This window comes from Anser cygnoides, chromosome 3, assembly GCF_040182565.1.
Source record: "Anser cygnoides isolate HZ-2024a breed goose chromosome 3, Taihu_goose_T2T_genome, whole genome shotgun sequence".
In the NCBI taxonomy this organism is placed as follows: Eukaryota; Metazoa; Chordata; class Aves; order Anseriformes; family Anatidae; genus Anser; species Anser cygnoides.
In genome coordinates this window covers 25,532,002-25,558,526 of record NC_089875.1, presented here as the reverse complement: position 1 = coordinate 25,558,526, position 26,525 = coordinate 25,532,002, and the positions used below count along the sequence as shown (strand labels likewise).

The following is a 26,525-nucleotide window of genomic DNA, read 5'->3' as shown; positions in this document are numbered from 1 at the left end:
GGATAAATGAAGGAAGCCCAGCCCCAGCTTTAGAAGGAATTGCTCTCTACTTCTCACCCTGTGTCCTGCAACACTTTATATTTCATCCACATCCCTTTTGTGGTGACAATCCTTGGGAAATGTTTAGAAGCAAAACGAACAGTAGCTTGGCTATATAAATTTGTTTTCAGAATTGTTCAGGCTCCCTTGAGTATTGATTTCTTAACTAGTGATGAAGATCTTTTTGTTTTCTTAAAGGATCAGATTCTCCAGGCATAATGCTGCATGGAGAAAAAACGTTGTATACATGCTTACAAATGGGCACTCTCACTGTACAGAACTCCAAGCCATTTCTGTTGTCATGATGTAAGATGGAAAAATTTATTACTGCTTTTTATCTTTGACTCTATTGGCTATGTAACTGTACAACTCAGAATAGTATGGCAAGCTCTTGAATGCTTTGAACTTTACAGAGGCGTGGGAATTTTGAGTACCATTATTCCCAGAAGTAAACCAGAAAAGGCTCATAAAATTATTGTGTTTACAAGCAGTTTGGTATTACAAGCAAATTCACTTTTAAAAAAAATATTATTTACATTTCTTCTGTTTCTGTGTATAACATTATACCTTTTCTGGGTATATATCTTTTCTGGTATATTATTATACCTTTTTCTGGGTATAACATTCCAAGACTTAAGGAGAGGGGAAGAAAAATCGTGGATAGCATGCATCTTGCAATGTGGCATTGGTTCAGGAAGTTTACACACATGTAGAAGAAAAGCCCTGGACAGAACAACATTTAAGCAGGTGCTTTACTTGCACTTACTTCAAGACTTAAATGTTTGAAGTTACAGGCATATGGAATTAAAAACGATATCGTAAGGCCTTGAGGAATAAAGCCCTTCAGGCTGGTTCTGAACTGGCTGCAAATGTTCCTCTTAGTGGTTTTCTAAAGTTATCAAACTTAAAAACTTTATCATGTAGATACCATTAAAAGAGGAAAAAATAAGTGTTTTCTAAGAAAATGACTGTCAAATCTCTTACGATTGCGCCGTTAATTACCACTTCAAGAAAGCTAACAAAATGGTTGTTGGATTTAAAAGTTACTCTCTTGAAGTAAATGTCACTTTTAAATACCTCAGCTATTGTGTTTATGCCTGCATTACTTTAGGGATTTAAATGGTACCATTTACATATTTTATCCAATTCTCTGATGTTCACTTAATGAGTTAAAATTCAGATAAGTTGTTTAAATGGAACAGCTTGCTGGCTGTAGATAAGCTGATTTAAGCTACTCTAACTGGGACTAAAAGTAAGGTGCTTGGTTATTCAGAAGATCCCCACACAGTTATGCTTTATTTGTGACAGTAGCATGGCATTTACCCACACAAAGTTTTAATTTGAAATGAAAACAGGGTGTGGAAATACGTGAAGATCAGTGGCGTCTTTGCCATGGGAGGGGAGGCCTGAGAATGTATGTTTAGCTGTGTCAGGCCTGGGGGGGGAAGGCAACTGATTTTTACTATATAGCATTCTTTCAGTATTTATTAATATTTATGCATCTCAGATGCCCCCCAGATGTTTTGAGATATGTAATCTACATTGATTTCTCTGCTCTCCCTTCCCTTCCCTCCGATGTACCCTGTTGTCATTAGGGAAGGTCTAGCCAGCCTGGGAGCGGCCTGCAAGGCCTGGCCCGTGGCATTCATGAGTTTCTGCTCAACAACCTGCCATGACATCTCCTCAGTCCTTTCAGCGGGAAGTATCTCGGCTCTCCTGGATGGCCTTGTCTGCCCGACCTCACTGATCCCAGCAGGACCATGCTGTGGCCAGGGAGGTGCCTGGGCCAGGCTCAGTGCCGCAGAAGCCATGCGTTGGCAAGCTGGGGGTCCCTGTGTCTGTACACCCCACCAAGCACACGATGACCTGGAATCAGTCAGTCAAAGTGGTACAGAAAAGTGCTATAGGGCTGACAAATGTCACCTCTGGAGCTTCAGCAGGGACTAACTTTCCACTGAAGTGACATTTTATTTTTTAATGCTCACCTAGCCTGCATCTTTTTGATCCAAAGTATGACAGGTCTAATCTTCCTACCTGTAATTTTCATGGGTCTTAAGAGGGGGGCAGTTACCTGTCCCACTAAAATAACCTGGAGGGACATGACAAGCTACCATCCTCAAATCCACTTGCTTTAATACCCGTTTGTCTTTGCAAAATATTCTGGTGCTTTCATTCCTTTTTCTGTCTTTGGCTTATTGATCACCAAATAACTGTTGAGTTTTCTTTCTGTGTGTGCATGTGAATTAAGATAAAGTTGTTGCACGTCGGCATCACGTTTTTTTCAGATAAGTCTGCCTTCCTTGCACATCTGCAGTAAATGTGTAATCTGCTTATGAGCTGTTAAGAGATTCTGCTACAAGGGTGTTCCTTTGAGTTGGGTTAGTCTGACATGAAGATCCATGATTACTTTTATGTGCTAAGAGTCCCTGAACTGTGGGTTTTGAGCTTCTCCGTGGATTTTCTGTGATTAGAGATGGAAATAGTCTTAAAAACTGCACGGAAGCTTAAAATGAGATATTTATGTAATGCTGTTCTGTGTGTGGTGCAGCAGATCAGTATGCTCTGCAGTAACCCCTCTGCATGTGTAAACTTTCAGTTTCGAATCACAGAAGGATCACAGAATAGACTGAAGGTATAGGGTAGTATTTATAAGAAGGCAAAAGCTGGGAAGCTGGGAAGCATCTCTCTCTCTCTCACTACACTTTCATGTCTTTTATATATATATTTTATATACATATCTTATATACAGACATATAAGACATGAAAGTGTAGTGGCCACTGCCCCTTGACCTCTCTCTCTCTCTCTCTCAGTCTCTGCACGTCCTTTCCTCTTCACAGATTTTGGTAGTGAACGGGAGGACCAATTATCTAACACACTGTAAGAGACTCCTTTTCTTCCCCATCCCACTTCTCTTGTTCAAATCTCATCCGTCTCCAGTTATTGGAGATTCTGGGTGCCACAGTGAGTGTAAAGACTTCATGCTCTCTTTCAGAAGGAAGGGATAGACACAAAGGGAAAAGAAGGTATTGCATACCAGTGTCATGCTTGTATATCAAAGCATCCTCAGCTGAATTTGATCTTAGGGCAGGGTTCTTGTATCTGAAAGAGTTAATGAAGTGCTAACACAGGGACACAGGGAATGTGGACCTGATTCTTGCTTTCTTCCATGTCCAGAAATCTCATCTGAAACATCAGGAGAGGTGGGTTCTGTGCCGTCCCTTTGGGGTTTGTGTTTCAGCTACTAGCATGTGTAATGCCTTATTCTTGAGTTGAAGGGGCACACCATTTAATTTCAGGAAGCATCTTAGGTTGAAACCATTGCAGAAAAAGTGTCTTCTAAACAGTTTGGGCTATTCTCCTTGTTGGAGACATAATTGTTATTTACAAAGCATGTATTATGTCATAAATGATAATACAGAACGAATACATTTCTTCTATTTTCTGGCTTAATAATGCCATTCACTGTTTTATTATCTCTCACACTTACCTTTAGCATAAATGTAGCTTTCTGTAATCAGATGAGTACTTTTCTATGTCAAAATCACAGGGGAAGTATTGAGAAATTAGATTCTAAACTACCATGATGCTCAAAAATAAGCAAAATGTGTTTTTTGTAATGAAGAGGGCTCTTGTTGTGGTTCTTTAGCGAGACAATTTTGGCTATAACAGAGAACACAAAGCAGCTGGCATGGGGTAAGGATTTGGCCCCGGCTGCACCGTGTCTGAGTTGCATACTTGCTTGTATACAGTCCTGTCCACTTAAGACTGTGAACGCTGGTATGCAACATGGGTATGAGGTGTGTGTGCGATGAGGTAGCATGTACATTGTTTTTCTCTGATGTCAAACCAAAGCTGGTTCTGTAATGTAATAATGGATTTTGCACAATTAATTTTCTGTGTAAATAACATAAGGACATACAGAATTGCTCTTCACACTGCTTGAGAGAAATGACTCAACATCCATCAGCCTCTTATACCTACTTGAAAATTGCCAGTGGGCGCCCTGCCAAGCAAAGGCATGAACACATGATCTGAAGGCAGTTAGTGGCCTTGTGACAAGAAGTGGCTGCCAGCCTGCTTCTGTTTTCTTCTGGTAGCTGGAGGGGAGGGAGAGAGGCCTTGCTTTCTGCTTTGCATTTTTCCACCAGGCAAGGAGGCAGAATCCCCACACTAGCGGATGGAAAGGTTAGCAAAGATTTCATGGCTCCATTTGGCTTCTGTTCTTCTGCAAACAGGTCTTTTCAAGGGCAGTGGAAGCAAATTTTCAATTGCACAATTGCCATGGGCCTTGCTAGAAGCTAAAACTTCATTGACCTTGAAGATTCAGAAAGATTTGAATTAGTGCTGCTCAATTAACTAACTGCTGTCATTAAACACTAAAAATTGTAAAATAACCTATTTTTCTCTGCACAATGCTCTGAAAGCCATTCAGCCCAATCTAAAATGAACTACAATTGCAAATGAATAAGCTGGTGCTGCTGCACCCATTCCTGGCAGTGCCAGTCCCAGCGACAGCCAGTGACAGACTACGTGTGCTCACAAGACGGCCAGTACCTATACCACAGCTTCTGTCCTTCATTCAGTTCAGGGAAAGGGGCCATACAGAACCCAGAGCTGCTTCTGCAGTGAAAGCTACATTTTGTACAGTGGATTTAATTCAGTGCCCTCTAGAGGTCAGTAGAAAGATTTCCTTGGGGCTTAGAGTAAGGCGTCTGTCACAGGGAGATGTCCTCTCTGATGGCATCTGGGTTACTTTTAAACACGGCATTTCAGTGAATGTATGACCATGATGAGCTTTGCTGAGGGTGGCAGCATCTGCAGCATCCTGTTTTGGCTCCTGTGGATGAACCTTTCTGGAACCGGGAGGTGCCGTGCTGTGGAGGCGTGAGAGAGACTGCCCAGGTCATGGTTCTGTGAGGAACACCGCCTGCGAAAGGAACTGAGTTATTACTACCTGGAAAATCCATCAACCAGCCTTTAAAAAGGGAGAAGGGAGGCTTCGTGCAAGGAGGTCCTAAGAGGTGATGCTTCCTTGGTCTTTCGCCTTTGTAGTCATTGGAGTAGAAGGAATTTGTCTGGCCATTTATGAAATGTCTGCAGCCGCAGTCTGGGGCTCTGTTCTCATCATCCTGCATGTCAGATCCCAGGGAGAGCCCTGAAGGGGATCTGTTTGCTTACAGGCTGCTATGGCATGCTTCTCTGCAGTTAGACCTACTGATTGCAGCTGCAAGTATGTATTATTGCCACACCGTGTTCTTATCTGTGTGATGAGAAAAGGCTAGGCCTGAGGGGAAAAGAAAAAAAAAAAGGAAGGGGAGAGAGAAGAGAAATACAACATACATTAAAACTATTGACTTTAATTTCTCTTTATGTTTGTATGCTTAATAAAAAAACACACTGAAAATCTCTATAAATGTAATCAGATGTTCCCTGTGGCAGGTGGAAGTATAAAGGTGTATTGATATTATATTTAGAGAGGATTTGGAGCATTTGAAAGGGTTTTTTTGAATGACTTCCACTTACGTCTTAATTACTCTCATCACTTTATTTTACCCTGATACAGTATTTTACTTCCAAGGTTAAGAATAAAGCACTACATTAATTTCCCTTTAAAATCTTTGAGCTGATCTTTGTCTCTGAATGTAAAAAACTGAAAACCAGTGATGAGATTTTCAGTGGAGAAAAAATATCCTTTAATTATCTTACCAAGTAGGAATAGTCTCACACGAGGCTACGGCGCGCTATGTCGAAGGAGTGACAGCTAGAGGGAATTGTCCCTGGCACTTCTCACCTACTGCGTCCCCTCACTGGTGCTCATGAGCAGAGCGGTGTCTCTGCTGCCTGATGAGCTTCCCCTAAGTGTTGACAGAAATATGCAACTCTTTAAATAAAGGCTGGGCAGTGGCCATGCCTTATTTTGCAACTGCCAGAAGTGGACGTAGCCCTCTAGGCAGGCAGGAAAGTGAAGTGACCCAGAAAACAGTGTCAGCTTTCAGAGTCCCATTGCTGCTGGTGCTTCTGTTGAACGAGTACTGCCTTCTTGACACTTATAAGCATCAATTAAAGATTGAGCTTCTGTCTCCTGGATTCAGTTTCAATCCAAAATATAATTGCATGCAGGGTTTTTCATACAGGTATTTTGGGACGGGACGGCGGTACATGTGTTGCGAATGTCATTAGGCAGATGAGATCTTGCGAGTAACACAAGAACTGGATAGAAGATACTTTTCAGTAAATACAATTTTTAATAAAAGATTTAAAGATGCAGAAATTAGAAGCTTTTAAAAATAGAGTATGTTTGCATATGTCTACATTTCTGAAAAATGGAAAACATTTTGTGGGTTATGACTATACATGACTTTACAGATTTTTTTTAATTTTATTGTTAAGTCTTACAATTTAAATTCTCACGAAGATTATTTGTAATTTTTGTGTATACAAGTTGGCTTACTACTACCACAATCTAAAAAACCTGAACATCTTTTGCAATTTTGAGAATATAGCTTATCCTCTACACTTGCCTAATGCAGAGTTTCCTTGACCACAAAACTGTCTTTTTGCCAAATGGTATGCGTACATATTTCATGAAGTGGTCTACAGCTTTGCAAAAACTGGAACAGGCAATGTAAATACAGAATGCCAGGTAATTAGTAAAATTAGTAAAATTCTTTTTTTTTAATGCTGCAAAATGAGTTTATTCTGCAGTGGATGTTTTTCTGAGATTTCTGTGAAAGCCATAATAACACTGCTTATCTATCACTTCACCTACAGGTACATTTATGTTCCCATGGGAGGATCTCAGTCCAGTCTGCCAGGAATGCTTTTTTCCACAGCCCTCACTTTTGCCTTTGTAAGCTATTGGCACGGAGGACAGAGCTATCTGTGGTACTGGGGAGCTCTTAATTGTCTTGGAGTAATTGTGGAAAATGGCGTCAAGAGGATACTTTCTGTTTCACTTATTCGAGACTTAATTGTAAGTTGAATCTCTCTTCACTTTGTGTTCTTGTTTCCTAGCTTCATGCTTATCTGAAGTTCCCGGTTACTAGTTTGATTTAATCTATAGTAAAAGTGGTGGTTAATAAATAAAACAACATTCCCTTCCCCACTCTGCCATTTGACGTAAGCCATATAACTAGAATTTTGCAAAAAACAGCTAGACCAACACTGAAATATGCATGGTCTTAAAAGCTTTCTCTGCAATGCTAGTGCAAGCAACTGCTTGTCACATTGTATAAGGTTAAACAGAAGCCAGTTTTAGTATTTGTATTCTGATTTCACTCAGGATGGCCTTAAAATATTCATCTTCACTAAAATTAGGAGTGTAATTTTCTAACCATGTGTTTCCTGGAAAAAAGTACATGTGGCAGCTGCTTGCATCTGGGAACAAGCTTATGCTAAGATATCTTATGCCACTGTGAAGAGTCCATAAAGAAAGTATTATTTTGTTTTGAAGACCTCTGGTATTTTGACTTTTCTTATGCATTTCATTTCCATTTGCTTATACTTTTCACCTTCATACCATCTTTAATGCACAGTCATACTCAAAAAAAGCACTATTTTAATTTTGATGGTCATTTTAGTCTGCAGGTTTGCTCAGTATTTAATCCCAAATCTTCTAATAACTGTTTGTAAGGGTAATTCCTATGCCTCACTTCCTAAGTAGTGATAAGTGCTTAGAATTCATACTCCTTTATAATACCGAGATGGCGGTGACTCAGTCTCCAGTCTGATGAACCCCTGATGCTCAAGTAATTATGTTTATTCTCCATCCCCCTGTTTTCAGTTTTCACTGCTGTGGCATACCATGTGTGGCAGCTGATACAGCTAAGTAATTTAGTAGCCAGTGCTACCTTATACAATCCAAGTGTCCATCACTGTGAATTTGGAGACAGCATGGAAGCAGCTTTTTTCGTTCATAGAGAATGAGTTTATCAGATCCATTAATCTGCCCTCTGGGGTGAAACTGAGCTTCAGCATCTGACCAGCTGCATACATTTGTCTCTGGACTGGAAAACAACAGTTTCTCAGGCATCTAGCTATATGAGGAAGACATAAGTGTAGGGGCATCTTGTACTTGATGCCATTGTGTTAGAATTCTTAAAAAGAACTCTTAAGGAATTAAGTGCTTAAGTACCATTAAAATGATAGGGGCATGGCATTGTGAAGGTTGGGTTATACATGCTGGATTGACTCTAACACGTAATTCTAATTATAGCTAACCAGTGCTGGCAAATTTTGTATAATTAAATCATGAACAGTGAACCCAAGTGCCTTTTCCCCCTCATCCGTTTCATTGTCATCCAGTGTTTTTAAAGGCCTATTCAGTGTCTTCCATGACTCCATGGTTTTCCATTCCTGCTTGAAAACATCGCTGTAGATGTTCCTGAGGAGGTACTTTCTCTTCTTTCCTTGAAATATTGCTGAAACCAGCATTTTTACTATGAATCATTTTGGCATCTGAATTACTGCCCACCATAAGGAAAAATATGTTCCCTGGAGTTAGTAGATCGTGCACATCTTGCCACGTTTGGTTATGGCTAAGTCATACCTTACCTTGTGCCTTGAAAGTTTCTCTACAACAACATGAGCTGCAGTCTTTGTAAACTGCCCCTCACTGCTCCCTCTGCACTCTTCCAACGAACTCCCATTTTCTTGTCAAATGCTGAGACTGGAGGGCAGATGAGTAGCTGGACTTTGACCCTTCCTTATCAAGAGGTGGAATGATATTCTCTAAGAAATATCTCTTCCATCAAAAATGAGCTTCATGTTCTCTAATGTCCTTTATAAATTTCTTTGTTTCCTTACACTCTGGCTTTTGCAAGTGTTCCTATAGCCCTGTCTCAGCAAGCCTAGTCTCAGTGACTTTGAGAACCTCCTTCTGAGAGAAGGTGTTTCGCTTAAATTTCATCTGTTCATCGGATGAAATCTTTGTAAGCTTTGTGCTTCACTCATTTGCTGTGTTGGCTCTTGAAGGCTATTTTTGAAAAGGAAAGTTTATTTCTGCCCCAGAATAGCAGATGAGTTTCTAAATAAACACAAAGTGTGGATTTATGGGTTTTTAACCAGTCTATTTACCTCTCCAATATTGTTGTTAAAGTTGACTTAAAAAATTGAGTTGAGCTGGAGGTACTTATTTGGTAAAATACTTTTTAAAAAAAAAAAAAAAGGGAAAAAAAAAAGAAAACCTTGAAAAAAACTTGAACTTTAATTCTGCTTTGTTTTTTAAATGAAAGTGATCACAAATAACAACAGTAATTAAAGCAAAACTGCTTCTGTTTTTTCCCTACTATATTCCCTCAATTCTCTTGCAAAAGAAATCTAAATAAAGCACATTTGATTATTGTCCTTCACTGAATCCTTATGCTGACTAAGAATACGTATAAAAAGAATCGGACCCTACATTTATGCAGATTTCATGGTAGTTTAAATCTCAGCACATCAAACCTAGCACAGAATGGGCAAAAAACACTTCTATAGCTTTAAATTGAGTCTGACAGGTTTTAAATGTCATCTCAGGCGTATTGAACTGGAATAACCGAGGGATAGTAAGCATTATTTATGAGAATTAAATTCAGTATATAAACAATTATTTACTGAAAACAGTAAATTTTCTAACCCATAAATTTGGACCTGAAATTTATAATCTGTACTGGTTGCAGAACAGTACCTAGCTTCCTGATTTCAGCTCTAAAAGAGATTATTCTCCTTTTAATGTAGTTTTCAATTTACACTGCTTTGAACTTCGTGTTTCAGTGAGTTTTGTTCTGAGAAGTTAACTGTGTATCTTTTTTTCTCCATAGAGATTATTTGTTAGGTATCAAAAAATTAGAGCTGAATCCAGTAACATTTTAATTCTTTTTATTAAAGCATTGTATATAAAACAATAAATGCTGTGCATCGTGAGCTAAGGTGTATGTGGGAACTGTATATTAATGTGGGAGAGTTTTATAGGATTTTTTGTCAGGCCTTTGTTTTCACTTTTTCATGAGCTATTTAGAACCATACGAAGCAAAGTAGTGTTTTCTTTCACTGATTCTGTATTAATTTCCCACAGATGAACAGAGACCCCAATAGTAACTCATTTGAAATCAGTGATGAGATTTGTAATGACTTTTAATAAATAATGGATCAGATTTCTGGACAAAAATGCTAATGGCTATCATTTTTCTAGTGATTTCATTTTTCCCCCTCCTCCTTTTCCTTAAGGAAAACAAGATAGAGATCTATACAAGAAATGACATCTTGGTTTAAAAATACATTTAGAATGATTTAAACCTTAGAATAGCTGACAACATCTTTAATGGATTTGGAAATTGTTCAGAAGAAGACATAGCAAAGAGGGTGAAGTTGGCAGATTGTTAAAATTAATGTTTTAATCTTAATTGAAACAGTAACATTTATTTTCTTAGTTCTTTTGTAGTAAAGTGAACACATGTCATTCAGTCTCATAAGATTTTTTTTTAATTGAGATGTAAAAATCTCTTCTAAAAATCACGCTATGATGAATTTCTAGTTTGAGCTTATTTCTAGCTTTATGTATTAAGGAGCTAAATACACCATTAGTAATTCAATTTGAGAAGCCAGCTAATTTTAAGTATAACTTAATTTTAAAATATTTTTTTTTACTATCCTTATATTTATTTATTTTTTTAAGTATAAAATACTTCGATATCTAAATTTTTATTTCTAGCTGTGATGAGGTGCCACTAAGTCCATTTCAGTTCACTATAACTGCCTCTTTTCCCCTCTTTGTAAAAGGGGAAATATTTTCTATAATGTCTGTGGTTTTGGTTAGTGTGTAACATTAGGGGATTTTTTCATCTTATAAAATGAAGTCCATGTATTTATGTCTATAGTAAAAATATCACTTTTGTTCTGGGTACTAGAGACGTGGTCAATGATAATTGGCAGTCTCAGCATTGAAGAGAACAGGATTTTAGAAGTCTTTCAAAAGGTTGAATGTGGTCAGGGTTCTTTTGGTCTGCCTTTTTTTTTTTGTCCTTTTTTTAATCTGTTAAATTTGTCTGCTGTATTTCTTCTGCTCGGAGCATCAAAAATTCTGTAGTTATTCATAACAAATGGTGCGGTGATCCTGCAGACAGCTGGAGTGGAACATGGAGAGATACTGCCTGGTGAGCCCAGCCTCTGTGCTGTGGTTCTTCAGGGTACTAAGCTGATCTAACAACTCACTGCTATTGAAAGGGAAAGGGCTGAATTTCCCTTTCTCCTCACTTCTTTGCAGTCCTCCTGCTTTCTTCTCTGCACTCCTTTCTGCTGGAATCTTTGCTGAGCTGACTTAGCTCTTCACCCCAGCAGAAAACTTCACTTCCTCTGATTATTTTATTGTTAGATGATTTGTCTCATGGTTTGGACTCTGAAAAAGCACCCAAAGCAGTACAAACTGAGAGACAAGTCAAAGAAGGTAAGTGGGAATGGAGGAGCTTACTAACCGCTTGGAATTTCTCCCTTGCAAGCATACCTGAGCAGTACGTAGTAGTAAGTTGTAAGTTGAGCCTCCCTGTATAGAGTGGGACAAACAAAACAATTAGGTCCTGCTTCAGGAATTGCTTAGCCCCCTATTAGGGCCCAAACTCAGTCAAACCAAGATAAAGACACTGTGAATTTCACAACTGAATCCTATATACATTAAGAAAACAGAACTCTCATTTAATGACAAATTTCATTTTGCAAGTATAACTCACTTAAAATCGCCATGACAAAGCTGTAAAACTTCCTTCTGCCACTGTCAGTGGCAAGATCTGACCAAACATTTCAAACTCATCCGGAGAAAGTATGTATGTAGACCACCTTGCAAAATCAGATCTTTAATAAGATCTTTGTAATAAATAAAAACCCTTCTCAGCTGTTCTTCAGCACGTAGTAGGCTTTGATCTTTATTTTGCTTCGTTTGATGGAAAGAGTATTTATAACACTGGTTTACTAATCTCAGAAGCTTGTTTCACCTTTTCTCCTTTACTAATAGTTTTGTGTAATTCATGCATATTTTTATTGCAACATGGTAACTCAGTTAAGTGGCAGGCAGTGCTGATGATCCTTTCTTCATAATCCTCTTATGTACTTGCTGTAGATTTCTGCTGGGTTTGTCTCTTCAACTGTCTGAGAATTTATAATAACATAAGGTAAGGTAATTGAACAAAGTCCCTTAATCAGTCTGTTTGTCCGTAGTGCTGAAATCTTTTTTGAGATATAGGTATCACCTATAATGTCAAAAGCCCAACCAGTGAATAGGGCTTGCTGTTATGCTCTGAATAGCAAATAGGAGGCATCCTGCATCCCTGGAGGAATGACCCAATGGTCAAATGCTCTCTACCTGGTGTGAAGATACCTCCCTCTGAGCCTTGAATTCAGCCATATCAGTCATCTAACCAGAAATCGCTGCTGTCCAAAGTGGAAGTGGTCTGACTCAAAATCAATGGAAACTCCTTTCTCTAGACGTAAATCTTAGCCAGGGCAGATTTGTGACAACTGGTCGTTATGTGTGGTACCCAGAAGCAGCAAGCTGAGTCATCAAGGTGCTGTTTCATTCTGAGCTTCTGAAAGACCATCAAAAGTGAACGTGGGCTGGCTGATGTATCCTAGATTTTTTTTCAATTACTTTTAGCTCTGCCAACAGTAGTTCTGAGTCAAGAAATTCTTGCCATGTTTCTGCTTTGCTTGATTTTTTTCTCCTTTCTCTGCCTTCTTATTGTAAGGGTTCATTTATCTTCATGTAAGTGGATCCCAGAACATTTGGAGAGCCCTTGTAAAAATGCAGGAACACAGGCAGGCAGACACACACACTTGCACTCTGACTCTAGTTTCCTTACTTAGGGAACTTCTTGCCCTAGACTCGGTAACAAAGAAAATCTGGTAAGTGTTGTTTTGCATTAGGAACAAACATACAATATGATACAGACTTTAATGACAAAGTGCTGCAATAAGATTTCAGAGATAACATCCTATTGTTTCTATCTTTTGAGTACAAACTTCCCTTTTTTGTCAAATCTGTGCAAAAAAAAAAGATTATTTTTGATGTCAGCAGTGACAAACTGTAGTGATTTTCCATCTGTTTTTAACCAGATGATTGCTGCTATCCTTCAGACAGCAATGTGAGCTGGGAAGCCCCTCCTGTCGCTACCCATTTACTGTAACAAATAAATGTTTCTCCCACCTACCAGCATTATTTACTTCCTGTTCTGCTTTGGAGACATCAGGCAGTTTTCTGGCACTTTGGCCATAATGTGGCTTTAAAAGCAAGTACATCATGCTATGGGGTGAAAAGAAGGTAGAGTGATGCTGATGATTGTTACTGTTACATCAATACAGCCTTGTTCACCTTAAAAATTAATCCAGACAATAGATGTTAGCATTTACAGAAATACAAGTTAAAGTACCAAGGAGCGGCTTGCACACTTTTGTCTTTCTGCTGTGCCTTTCAGAGCCATGTGCATTAATGCACAGCGTAACTCTGAGCTACAGAAACTTGCCATGTGGAAAATGAGGTCTGAATTTGCTGAGTGTTTATCAGATGTCTCTGTGGGGATTATTACTGTGTGTTATTTATTTGTTAACAGTTTCACAGTGGCAATGCGGGAAGACCATTATGAGCAGGACCTTGTGCAAAATTCTGCACTAATGATTAGACAAGTTAGATCCTGTCCCAATTTGGTTAGAATTTAAAAGGTAAAAACATGAAAACATGGGATAAGGGATCTGAGGGAGCCAGAACAGGCAGAGTGGGAACCAGAAGAACAAAAATAAGGATGTTGGCCTGGACACAGAGGAGAGTGCGCAACTCTTGCAAACTGTCTTCCTTGGTGAGAGGTAAGGCACATTTATAGAAATATGTACACTGCCGTTACTTGGTTAGATTCCTTGAGGATGGTGCGTTTCAATGCTGTTCATTTTGCACTTTTCACAAGCTGCCACTTTTTAAAAAAATGTTTAGGCAGGTTCTTTGAGGGTGATGAGGAAATGTAGGAGCAAGCACAGAAATTTACTTCTGTGTATGTCAAACTTTCACACATGCATCTGTCAGTGTGGTGCATACATATGAGCTGGTAGGAGGCTTTCTTCAAACAGAAGGGGGTTTGGCTGTTTGCTGAGCGATGCTATAAATGTAGATCTTTTGGAAAAATCTAAAAATGAACTGGTGCTAGTGCAAGACAACGTTTTGTTGAGTGAATGTTTAGTAAGGCATCAATAGAGAAGATGAGTATCTTCTCAAATACTATATATAGCATTTATTTCTAAATTCAGAAACAAGTTACATTTGTGAACGTAGATCTTAACTGTCAGCTGCTTGATTTTAATTGTGTGGTCCTCTTTTTATAGGAGTGATGTATTGTCTGTAGGGAATTACAGGTCATTTGCATCATCCTGACTTTTAGAAAAAGTGTCGTCAGTTCCCTCCTTCCTGTGTGAACCTTCCAGGAGCTAATCTTTATGTTTGCTTTGGAAGGAAAGTACATGCCTTGGAAGCACAGATAGCTTCAGGCCATAGTTAGACTTGGGGAGAAGGGAGGGAACAACCGCAAGCAAAACAAGATTCCAAAAAAATAAAGCAAACAAAAGTAAAGGGCTGGGTCTGGGTTAGAGCTAGATGCAGAATGGAGCAAACAGGAATGATTACACGATTACTGAAGAGTACAATATATGCTGGTGGGAAATTAAATTTATCCTTCCATTTGCTGTGGCCATCGTAGATGGATGAGAGATCTGGTAGTGCATCTTGTTCACATTCTACTTGCAGGCCTGTTCCTTTATCTTGTTACTCTTACAGCCCTGGGGATTCCACAATTTCTTCTGCATTATTTCATAAATTGATGTTTTGTCTGGGTATTCAGCCTAAATTCTTTGTTTGTGTTGCTTTTTTTTTGTTCTGTTCTGCGGTAAAGTCTCTACAATTACTTATTCAACAGCTGTCCTTGAGCTTCAGAGTGCAGAAGTAGGTCTCACAAGGACATGTCAGCCTCTCACCAGCTGCCTTTCCATTGCTCTTGCTGCTCCTCAAGCCTGGTTTCTACCAACATTTTATTAATGAGTACATGTACTGCCTCCCTTCATTTCTGCAGTCTCTCATATGCGCTTTTGTCACTATTACCCATTGACAATTTGTATTAACAAGTGTTTTTAGAAGTTGCCCTGCTGCTCGGACCCAGCCCATCTTCATTTCTACTGCTCACTTTAAAAATTAAATAAATCAACATTCTGTTTGGCAGAGCTTTGTGACAATTTTCAGCCTTTCCTCCGTCCCATCTGCTCCCCCAGCTGCTCAGTCACACCCTGCCCTCCATTTTCAGTGTGCCTAACTGCAGATAGATAAAATAGCCAATAACTGTTAGTCAGGATGTATCGCTTCCCTTCCCACTGTCCCATCTGCTCCTCGCTCTCTTTCAGCTTTTCTCCCGTGCTCTTGCTTTTCTGCTTTGCTGTTATTTTTGGAAAATGGCTGCATTGCGGATGACCCAGATTCAAGGGGTGCATCGAGGTATTTGCTCGTGTGTCTATGAGGGTGATCACCAGGGCTCAGGGATGGACTTAGTAGAGTTGGCCTGTGTTTATCTATGGATATTTTCTGAAAGAAAACACTTAGAAATGCTTTTAAGCACTTGGATATTCTCTCTGGCTTCTGTGGAGAACTAGCAAGTACAGGCCTTACTCTTTAGCTGTGATGCAATGGGTGATGGAAACCAAAGTTCGGGTCCTTAGGTTACAATGGCAAAAGGAACTCCAATAAGCAACATGAGGTTTTCCTCCATTGATTTTCCTGATATGCATAATGGTACTACATGTGCACCTTCTGTACTGCAGTGACTGAAACATCACATGAACATTTTGAATGTTACTTCTCGAATAAAAAAAAGCCTTCAGGAAATTGAAGGGGTGGATCTTTAGTAACCTTGGGAAGCATGCTCACTTCCCCCTCATACACTGGGAGAGGCACTAAAGGATAATGGAGGGACTAGGTGTTACATACATGATAATTGATTTGCTTGGTTTCTTCAACACAACATATTGCACATTTTGTTCTCCTATTTTAGAATTTTTATGGATAAGTTGACTGATAGGGTTAAGTGGGAGAGGATGAAATCTGTAGAGCAAATAGTAATGAAATATTCTGTTTTAAAAAATAACAACTCTACTAAAAATTGTACCAGAGTATTTTTACCCTTTGAAGACCAAAGGCAGATGAAAATAAAATAATGTCATCTGTACTGTTGAAGCTTGTAGTATCAAGCACATGTTTCATGTCACTCTGGCCATAGTATCTGACAGTCTTATTCCACAGTGCATATGTTCCCATGAGAAATACTCAACTGCTTCTCCAGTTTTACCATGCTCATCTTACTTTGTCTTATGCTTTGAATATCAAGTCTTGGAAGGGTAGTCCAGAATTAAATAAACATTGCGAATCTCTGTTTTGCTCCATGAAGATGTATGCTTGCTTAAATTTCATCAAGTTTAGTTCCCTTACATGGGAGTTGTTAAATATTCTCAATATGAGCAAGCTTGATAACATCACTGACTTTATGTAGAAGTTCGCTCTAATCTGTCCCAGTGCAGCTATATAAATGAGTTGCATTGCGAATGCAGCACGAGTAAGTCTCTTCCATCTTCTGAGTGCTTGCCAAGAACTTACCAAGTAATTTCTGTTAGGGGAGGCTTCTTGTTGCTTGTTATCCCATCATCAAGCTGATTTTGCAGAGTGATGGAAAAGGTGCACCCCAGTTCCTGAGCCCTCCTGAAAACAGCATGGCATGTGACATGCTCCCAGAATAAGCTACTGCAGCAAGCTCCTGCATACAAATTCAGCAGCCCTCTGAATAAAGAGCATTTGGAGCATGCCAAATCACCATGGCGCCACCATTGTTGCTAGAAAAAGGTACAGAATAAGAATGCTTGCTGTGGGAAGGTGTAGGATTGGGTCTTTGATAAAATGCTGGGGAATATATTTTAGTAAAAGAAGACTTTAGTGTGATATTTGGTATAGGACTGCCTGGTTTTGACTGCTGTGCAGAATTCCATCTTGGGTGTCCCTCAACTTCCACGTGGGAGGATGGATGTGTATTCTTATCAATGTTCTCCAAAGTATTTTCTCTTTTGTTGACTAACTGTGAGGCGTAAACATATTGAGGAAAAACACTTCTTGACTCTCAATTTCTTCACTCCATGCCATTCAGTAATATCACTGTACCATGTACATCAGTGAATATGCAAATCTTTTGTAGATGAGCTCTAGTTCACCTTAGTTCTTTAAAATGATTCTGTGCTTCCTGAAACCACTTTGACTGATAGTGATATAATTGCCTTGCAAAGTAAGCAAAATAAAAGCATTTTAAGAGATAAATAGGAGTATTTATCTGACTTCTAACTTCCACCATGTACCTTAACTTGACTCTTAATTCTAATCTAAATAATCTGTTCTGGTGTGTATTGTCTTTCATAAACTGTCTTTCTCAAGAAACAGCTATTATACACACTTCCTATTTCTGGTGTAGTTTTCAATTAGAGGTTAAATATGAGATGCATATATAACGGGAAATGGATTTAGGAATAGGAGGGTTTGGACAGTGCAAAGCCTTTCTGCCCTGTCTTCTTTCACCCCTCTCAAACACATACAGAAATTTACTTTTCAAGGTACCCCATTACAATAGTACCATTTTTTTTAAGATAACAGAGGACCAAGTTGAGAGAGATCTGATGGTAGCCAATTTTACTAGATCCACCAGCATGCAGAGATAGGTCTTTCCCAACGTCAGACAAAAATGATGTCCACAGCCGATCTTTATTTACAGCAGGAACTGGACTGAAATGCCAACCTGAACTCCATTCAGTTCCAGGAAAGGTGGCCTGAGCTAACCTTTTAAAGTCACCTCCTGTGTTATATTGCTTGCCCCTGGACTGATTATCCTGGCGATGTGTATTTTAAAGGCTACAGTCCATTTATGTTGCACTAGGAGATAAAAAGTGTCTAGTAGAAGTAAAGTATTATGAAGTGTCCATGTTAGGTTACAAATAGTGACTCTATCACAAATAGTGATGAGTTCATGACTGCGGGAATGATGAACCATAAACTCCCAGTCAGTCCCGAACTTGTGATGGATTTGCTTCTCCACTTGGATGCATGTAAGTCCATGGGGCTTGATGGGATTCATCCCAGAGTACTCAGAGAGCTGGCTGATCGCAGAATCACAGAATTGAAGGGGTTGGAAGGGACCTTGAAAGGTCATCAGGGTCCAATCCCCCTGCCAAAGCAGGTTCCTTAGAGCAGGCTGCCCAGGTAGGCGTCCAGACGGGCCTTGAACATCTCCAGAGAAGGAGACTCCACAACCTCCCTTGGCAGCTTGTTCCAGTGCTCCGTCACCCTCATTGTGAAGTTCTTTCGCATGTTGGTGCGGTACTTCCTGTGCTCTGTCTTGTGGCCATTACTCCTTGTCCTATCCCCACAAACCACTGAAAAGAGGTTGGCCAAATCCCTCTGTCTCCCACACGTCAGGTGTTTGTACACATTGATGAGATCCCCTCTCAGTCTTCTTTTCTCCAGGCTGAACAGACCCAGGTCTCAGCCTTTCTTCATAGGGAAGATGCTCCAGGCCCCATATCATCTTTGTGGCCCTCCGCTGGACTCTTTCCAGGAGATCCCTGTCTTTTTTGTACCGGGGAGCCCAGGACTGGACACAGTCCTGATGTCATTGTGGGACCTCTCTCAATTATTTTTCAATGGTCATGGTAATCTGGAGAGGTCCCAGTTGACTGGAAGCTGGCAAATGTGGTCCCGGTTTTCAAGAAGGGCAAGAAAGAAGATCCTGTCAATTACAGGCCTGTCAGTCTTACTTCAGTGCCTGGTAAAATTATGGAGAAGATTATTCTGGGAGTTACTGAAAAACACCCGAAGGACAATATAGTCATTGGTAACAGCCAACATGGATTCACAAGAGGGAGGTCATGTTTAACAAACTTGATTTTGTTTTACTACAAGATCACCCTGCTAAGTTGACCAAAGGAAGGCCACTGATGTAATCTTTCTGGATTTCAATAAACCTTTTGATACTGTCTCTCACAGTATTCTTCTAGACAAAATGACCAGAATACAGTTAGATAACAGTAAAATAAGATGGGTGAACAATTGGCTGACGGTTCGGGCCCAAAGGATTATAGTAAATGGGGTACATCAGGCTGACGACTTGTCACTAGTGGATTTCCCCAGGGATTCATTTTAGGACCAGTCATCTTCAATGCAATGTTTTCATAAAGTATTTGTTTGTAGGACTTGAAGGTTTTTTGTGCAAGTGTGTGGACGATAACAAATTGAGTGGAGCTGTTGATTCCGTCGAGGGTGGTGAGGCCTTGCAGAGAGGTCTAGACAGGCTGGAGAGCTGGGTAATCACCAACAATATGAAGTTTAACAAAAACAAGTACCAAATTCTGTACCTGGGAAGGGACAACCCTGGCTGTACATACAGCCTGGGGGATGAGGTACTGGAGGTCAGCCCAGCAGAAAGGGATATGGGGGTTTTGGTTGACAGCAAGCTGAATATGAGCCAGCAGTGTGTTTTGGCCGCCAGGAGGGCCAACTGTATCCTGGGGTGCATCAAGCACAGCATTGCTAGTCGGTTGAGGTAAGGGATTGTCCTGCTCTGCTCTGCGATTGTGCGGCCTTACCTGAAGTACTGTGTGCAGTTCTGGGCACAACAGTAAAAGGAAGATATAAAACTGTTAGAGAGTGTCCAAAGGAAGGCTACAAAGATGGTGAATGGTCAGGAGAAGACGCATGAGGAGCGGCTGAAGTCCCTTGGTTCGTTCAGCGCAGAGCAGGCCGAGGGGAGGCCTCATGGCGGCCTGCAGCTCCCTCACGAGGGGAGCGGAGGGGCAGGCGCTGAGCTCTGCTCTCTGGGGACAGCGACAGGACCCGAGGGAGCGGCATGGAGCTGGGACAGGGGAGGGTCAGGCTGGGTGTTAGGGAGAGGTTCTGCACCCAGAGGGTGGTCGGGCACTGGGACAGGCTCCTCAGGGAAGTGGTTATAGGGCTAAGCCGGCTGGAGCTCAAGAAGCATTTGGACAACACTCTCAGACACAGGGTCTGATTTTTTGGTTGGTGCTTTGGAGACCCAGGAGTTGGACTTGATGATCTTTGTGGGTCCCTTCCAACTCAGGATATTCTGTGATTCTAAGTAAGACTGAGCATCAAGGAAGGATGTAAATCTAAGGGTATCATCCAGGCAACTATAGCTTCATTGTCATTTTAACACAAGGTATTCTTTCACTACTTTCTCTCCTGGCAGTATTTCTAACAGGAAGAGAGAGGAGAGAAGGAGACAGCAAAACAAGGAGACAGTTTCTTCTTTTCCAGAGAAACACCACAAATCCATAACAGCTGCTTGTGTTGTGGCAATGGAATGTATTGGTAAAGGCATTAAATAGGATGATGAAGAATTGTGGGTGTGATTTTTTTTTTTTGTCTGCTTTGATGAAAATGACTTGTAGATTGAGAAAAAATCTACACGCCAGTAGATATTTAAATCACGAACATTACAATGGATTATCAAGACCAGCCTCAGTCCTTTTTCATACGTAAATTAATGCTTCCAGTGTAATAATTTGAGCACAATAACTGCTCAGGTACTTCTATAGTTAGCTTTTTCTAGATGACATGAGATTTTTAAAGAACTTTTAATTTTTTTTTTAACCTTTGTTGCAGCTGGGTAGAAGCTGCAGAGACATCAAATCAAAGACCCTCAAGAAAATTTGTACTACTTTTTGGATCAGTGCCTTGCAAAGTTAATGGAAATTAGCTACAGTACAGCCCAGAAATGGCTTGGTGTTTGTCTAAACTGTTCCTGTCTTAAACTGCTCCCTTATACCTTATAAATGACCAGAGGCTTTTATGGTACATACTACAGTTCATTTGTACTGTTTAACATATAGCACTTTTGTAGAGGGTGATACATTATATGTGACAGTTTTATTTATTTTTTTAGTAACTGTATTCATTTATTAAAAAAAAAGTGTCAGAGCTTTTATAGCTAGACATGTTGTTTGTCTTAGTCTTACTGCGTTGGGTTGCAAAACAGGCAGACCTCACAAACTTAACAGGTCTAATCAGTGCCTTGGTGGAAAATGCAGTCAAACACAAACTGTCTGATGGATTGCCCATCTCTAACGCTTTTTCCTAAGTGAAACTGTTTGTCTATGGAGTTGACATAGAAGTTTGTCAGAGAGAAGGAGAGTGAAAATAGATCTGGTGGTAGACTATGTAAATAAGCTACAACTCAGTCAGAATTATCCAACATGGTGTAAGAAGATGGTAAGCTTGGTGACTCGGAACACAGAAGGTCATAACACAAAATGACCACAACTGTCCCTTATTTAATCTTAATTTTTAACATGGATTTACTAGCAAGATTTGGAACATTTCATCTGTGTGTGTACATTCATGTGTTCTGAAAAGGCTTATGTTTTTATATATGCGAATACACATTCATACTCTGCATTTCAGAAGGAGACAAGGTATCCTCTACCTGTCTGTGACTGAAGGAGAACATTATGGGCATTTTTGGGAATGCAAAGTACTAGAAAGCGAAAGAGTTGTTTCACTAACTGCCTGTGTCTGTGAATGTTAATATACATACCTTAAATTCTCCTCCCTTTCCCTATGATGCCCTAGTTTTGATCCAGAGTTTTAAGAGGAAAGTCTCAATCTCTGTGTTCATATATGAATATTTTTCCCAGTGCTATATGGAAGATCAGCTATTATAGTATTGCGCATACAGGTTGACAGAAGCTTACCTATCCCCATTGTTGTGATGACTGAGATAGACTCATACACTAGATACCAGAGATGTACTTTGCACTAATATGTTAAAGTTATATTTTCATGCTTGTAATTCATTTATTTGAAATTTTGTGACTTAATAATCTATAAGTTGAAACATTTGTTTTGATGCATATCAAACTAGCAATTTAATTGTCTGGGAATGTATTTTTATGTCTGTTGTTCAGGTATGTGAGCATGAATTCTAGTCTGGCTGCAGCTATTAAAGATTTATTACTGTTTGTTTTTTTTTTTTTTTATACTACAGTCACAAGACTGTTTGTTTTCTGCAACATCAACATTTATGACTTGAAGGCTAAGCACCTTGTGATATTTTCCTTAGTTCCCATACACTGGCAATGCTCATCACTTTGCAAGAACCATTCAGTCTTTTGCAGATTCAGGCACTATGTAAAGAGGCTTTCAGCCTGGGGACATGATGAACAAGATATTTTTTTCTTATGCAGTACTGTAATGAGGCACTATTTCCCCATATTGTGCTATAATGATTTTTATGACTTAACAACTGAGAATTGTAAGAAGCTAAAACTTTCTCATTCTTCTTTCACTGCCTTTCTGCAGTTTCCCTGCTGCACTTGCACCTCAGGTGATAATGCAAAATACAAATGTAGAAAAAGGTACGCTAGTATATGACGGAGGGAGACTTGCTTTATTTGTATCATTAGGACAGTACTAAGAGCCAAGAGCTTTACAACAGATCTGTACTTTTTGAATATGAGCAGTAATACTTGCAATGAAAAAACATTGGGATTGCATGTGTATTTAAGTCACTTTTATAAGGAAATATCTGTTTATTAAGAGACTCATTCCAGTAACCCACTCTGATCTGACTCTAGAATCTTTCAGTGAAGTCTTATTAATCAACCAAAGCATTATTGACTTCCAAAATATTTTATGCTACTTCATTTGTACTGATGTGTTTTACTCCATACTGGAATCTATTGCATAGTTTTATCCACCCCAGCAGCTTGTTGTTAGTGTTCACATCCATCAACAAAAATTCTTCAAAGACTACGTTTAAGAAGCAAAGAATTAAGACACAGAATGTGTAGAGAACTGTGTCTAGTTCTGGGCTCCCTGGTATCAGAAAGCCATGGATATACTGGTGTGAGTCCAACAAACGTGATGAAGAGGGGACTTGAGCATCTGCCATATGAGGACAGGCTCCGAGAACAGGGACTGTTCAACATGGAAAAGAGAAGGCTTGGGGGTGTCTTACAAAGCGTATAGGTACCTAATAGTGTGGGGGAAGAAACTCAACTTGGCACAGTTCTGGGCAACCTGTTCTAGCTAACAACCCTGCTGTGAGCGGGGGTGTTGGACTAAGTGACTTCCAGAGGTCCCTTCCACCCTGACACCCTGAACTACAATTCAACACTGCTTTATATCATAAAATCTGGCCCTAACCTAAATGACATTGGTGGGAGTTCTGCTAGATATGTTACAAGCTTTGGGATCTGTTCCGTAAGGATTTGAACTTTGGTATAAAAGTTGTTTGTCATAACTACAATGTCTTTTTTTAACATTGCTTGAAAAATTGTAGGGGTTGTTAAGTTCATCTGCACCTTTTGTTTCGGCCCTCAGGAGCATTTCTTCTCGCCAAGAATTCGTCGTCGACTTCATGCCGTCCTAGCATCTGTTTGCACTTCGATGTTGATTTTATCAAACCTAATATTTCTTGGGGGAAATCATGTTGGAAAAATCTACTGGAACAGGATCTTTATGGAAGGCAAGTTTATTTTTATGTGCTTTCTATATAATAGAACTTTCCAGAATTTACCTTGGATGTGCTGAGCCAGGTACTTCTCTCAGTGCACTAGTTGGGAGTAACTTTTTTTTCTGTTCCTGTTCAAAACTAACAAAAATCTGTCTGATAAAATCTAAATAATGATGCATGCTGCGTGACTGCAAAGTAACTTTGAATTTCTCTCATAACGTACAGAAAGGGAGTTATCAGGCATCTCTGTCAGTGAAATCACTGAATATTGGTAATATATATGTGACAGGTTAGCCAAATGAGATTTTTTTCCTGCTCTGTATTTCATGTACATCAGTAAGAGAAGGTATGCTAAAGCTAACCCCATAGATTCTGCAGAAGGTTATTGAATAACATCTGCATAATACAGCATAATTGAGCAATTAGTTTTTTGGCAGTGGATCAATCAGGGTAGGGACCTTCTGAATACTGAAGCTAGAGTTTAAGTATACGGGAACTTGGGTGATGGTATAAGCTCATGGTGGTATTGGGAACAAATCCAACTTTATTTTTTTTGCTAGAGCTCAGTTCAGGTGGGACCAGTTCACTTCTTAGGTTTTCATGGCTGCTAGGGCCCTACTGTGTCAAACAAAGATCTTGTAGAGAAATATTTCTTCCTAGCCAGAGAAGTACTAGTAGTCTTCTGTGCTTAGAAGATTTCCACTATGAGGACCGCCGTTATCTGTTGCTCCTTTGTGCAGTCTTTTCTCCACGTGTTCCGTGTGGTGGTTTAGAGGTCAGCTCTGGGGTCTTACTTAAGAATCCTAAAATAATGAAACAATGAACAAGTAAGTTTTGTACATAAAATGAATTATTTTTCTTCTGTGTTCAAGAGATAAAGGTTGAAAAAACATTGAGAAGGTAAAATTTTCATCATAACACATAGCTGAAGCTTTTTTAATACTAGGCAGGGAAGATGGGGTGAAATACTTATTCATGTTTGGATTTTTGGTCTGAAAATGTAAGAGATTCATCCTCTATTTTCTTAAAAACCTCTGTTAAATTGTTCCCCTCCTCCCAATCAGTTGGCTAATAGTTTCAGTATAAAAATAAAACTAAGAGAATAAGTTTGGAAGTAGAGTTAGACATCAATTTGTATGGATTAAAAAAAGTATCTACTGAAATTGTCCATTTCATGGTTATAATTTAATGCAAAGTATTTTCTAAATGCAATCTATATATTATAAGTGGAGAAAGTATGTCTTCCTCATCAGAAGGATTAACAGTTGGTAGAATGCTGATTTTTGCATTGAAGAAGGACAATGTTTTAGCAAGTTGAGCAGTATTTTATTAAACCAGATCAATTATCAATCGTTTTTCTAGAGTTTTTGTTTTTTTCTTTCTTCATTTTATTTATAATTCTTTGGTCTTCTGTTCGTCATATGCTGTGAGTGCATATGTTACCTCAGTATGTGCACATGTTACCTCAGTATGAAGTTCCAGGTGTCTGAGATATGAAGAGCAAATGAGGTCATTTGCAACAGGGTTTCACAGACTGGTAGAGGTTGGAAGGGACCTCTGATCATCTGGTCCAAGAACCCTGATCAAGCAGGGACACCATGCTTGATGTATTTCCTTGATGTATTTATCAAATTAACTTTATTTTAGAACTTTGAAGCTTTTCCTTAGTGCAGCTTATACTCTACTAGTAGGAATCTAGGTGATAAGATTTATATGCCTGTATCCTCAGATCACACAGATAACTATGCACATATTCTACTACTGATCCTTACAACTCACATGTACAAATTGAAAATCAGCCAAGATTTTGTTGTATTCAAATTAAATACTTCAATATGAATTGTTTGGTCATCCCTTTTAGCCCAGGGACAAGTGAGATGATCTAGTTTTCTGTCTTCGAGTTTTTGTTATTAACCTTGTGAGAAATTAAACGTAAATATGCTTGACTTGCTTGGAGAAGTAGGAGTGGTAGTAGTGGGTGAGTGGCAAGGGACCTCCAAGCCACTTCTCTACATAATATACATGCCTGTGGCCTCCCATGTGGTAGACACAGCAATATTATGCTATGCAGTGTATTAGTAAGACATACTGGTCATGTATCTATTTGATTGAGTGACTAATTGTTACCTTTGGGTTGAAAGAAGAACATGCATGTAGTGAATTTCTGGTAGAAAATATTAAAAATAATGTCCTTGCTCTATTTAAAGCTTTTAATCTGTTTGAAATTCATTTTAGTTCGGGAAACCCAAGCAGTATCTTTTGTACCACTGTAAAACCAAATCTAGAGAGTAGTCATTTGCATTTGCAGGACACCTCTGCATTTTCGGCAACATGGGCAGCGGGATTGAGGTTGGTTGACTGAAAAAGCAGGGGACTCTGCAGCAGTAGTGTGAAATAAAATCCTTTTGAGGTAAGGAATAGAGATCAGCCCAAAAGAAAAGCTGTGGAAAGAAAGCTGTTCACCTGCATGCACATCAGCTGCACAGGAATAATAGTCAGTTCCCTTCCTTTGTTCAAATCCCACAGAATTATTTGTACAAAGACTTGTATATATAGAAGTAGGAAGAAAACAGAAGGAGAACAGATAATCATTCCACAGTTACAACTGCCATTTGTAGATCACTAGCAAAATTATTCAAGGACACGTATGCCAAATTTGAACAATAAAATACATATCAGAGCAGGAATCAGATCTCCAGTTTTAGGTGGAACTTCAGGTGTTGTGTGTGCATGGAATTGCCAGGTCTGGCAAGGAAGCAAGCATCAAGAACATCAGCATTTTAAAACCTCAAATGCCCAGTGTATTACAGTCAGAAATTGAATTATATTGTGTAATACCTAAAAACAGCACTTAGAGAGAGGCTTCCAAGGAGGTGACATTTTCTCTAACCAGACTGAAATACATGGAAAGATCCAGGGATGCTTCCCTCTCA

General features: G+C 39.4%; 1 protein-coding gene across 4 annotated transcripts in view; it reads left to right on the top strand.

The window, feature by feature from the left end:
- HHAT (hedgehog acyltransferase) overlaps nt 1-26,525 on the top strand; it is a 172,385-nt gene that overhangs the window by 78,636 nt on the left and 67,224 nt on the right. For 3 of the 4 annotated variants that reach the window (XM_066993752.1, XM_048057603.2, XM_066993753.1), the window contains 2 exons: nt 6,812-7,013; nt 23,460-23,604. In XM_066993752.1, coding sequence (XP_066849853.1) covers nt 6,812-7,013; nt 23,460-23,604 — 347 coding nt within the window. The remainder of the gene's footprint in view (nt 1-6,811; nt 7,014-23,459; nt 23,605-26,525) is intronic. The other variant, XM_066993754.1, reaches the window with a different exon arrangement.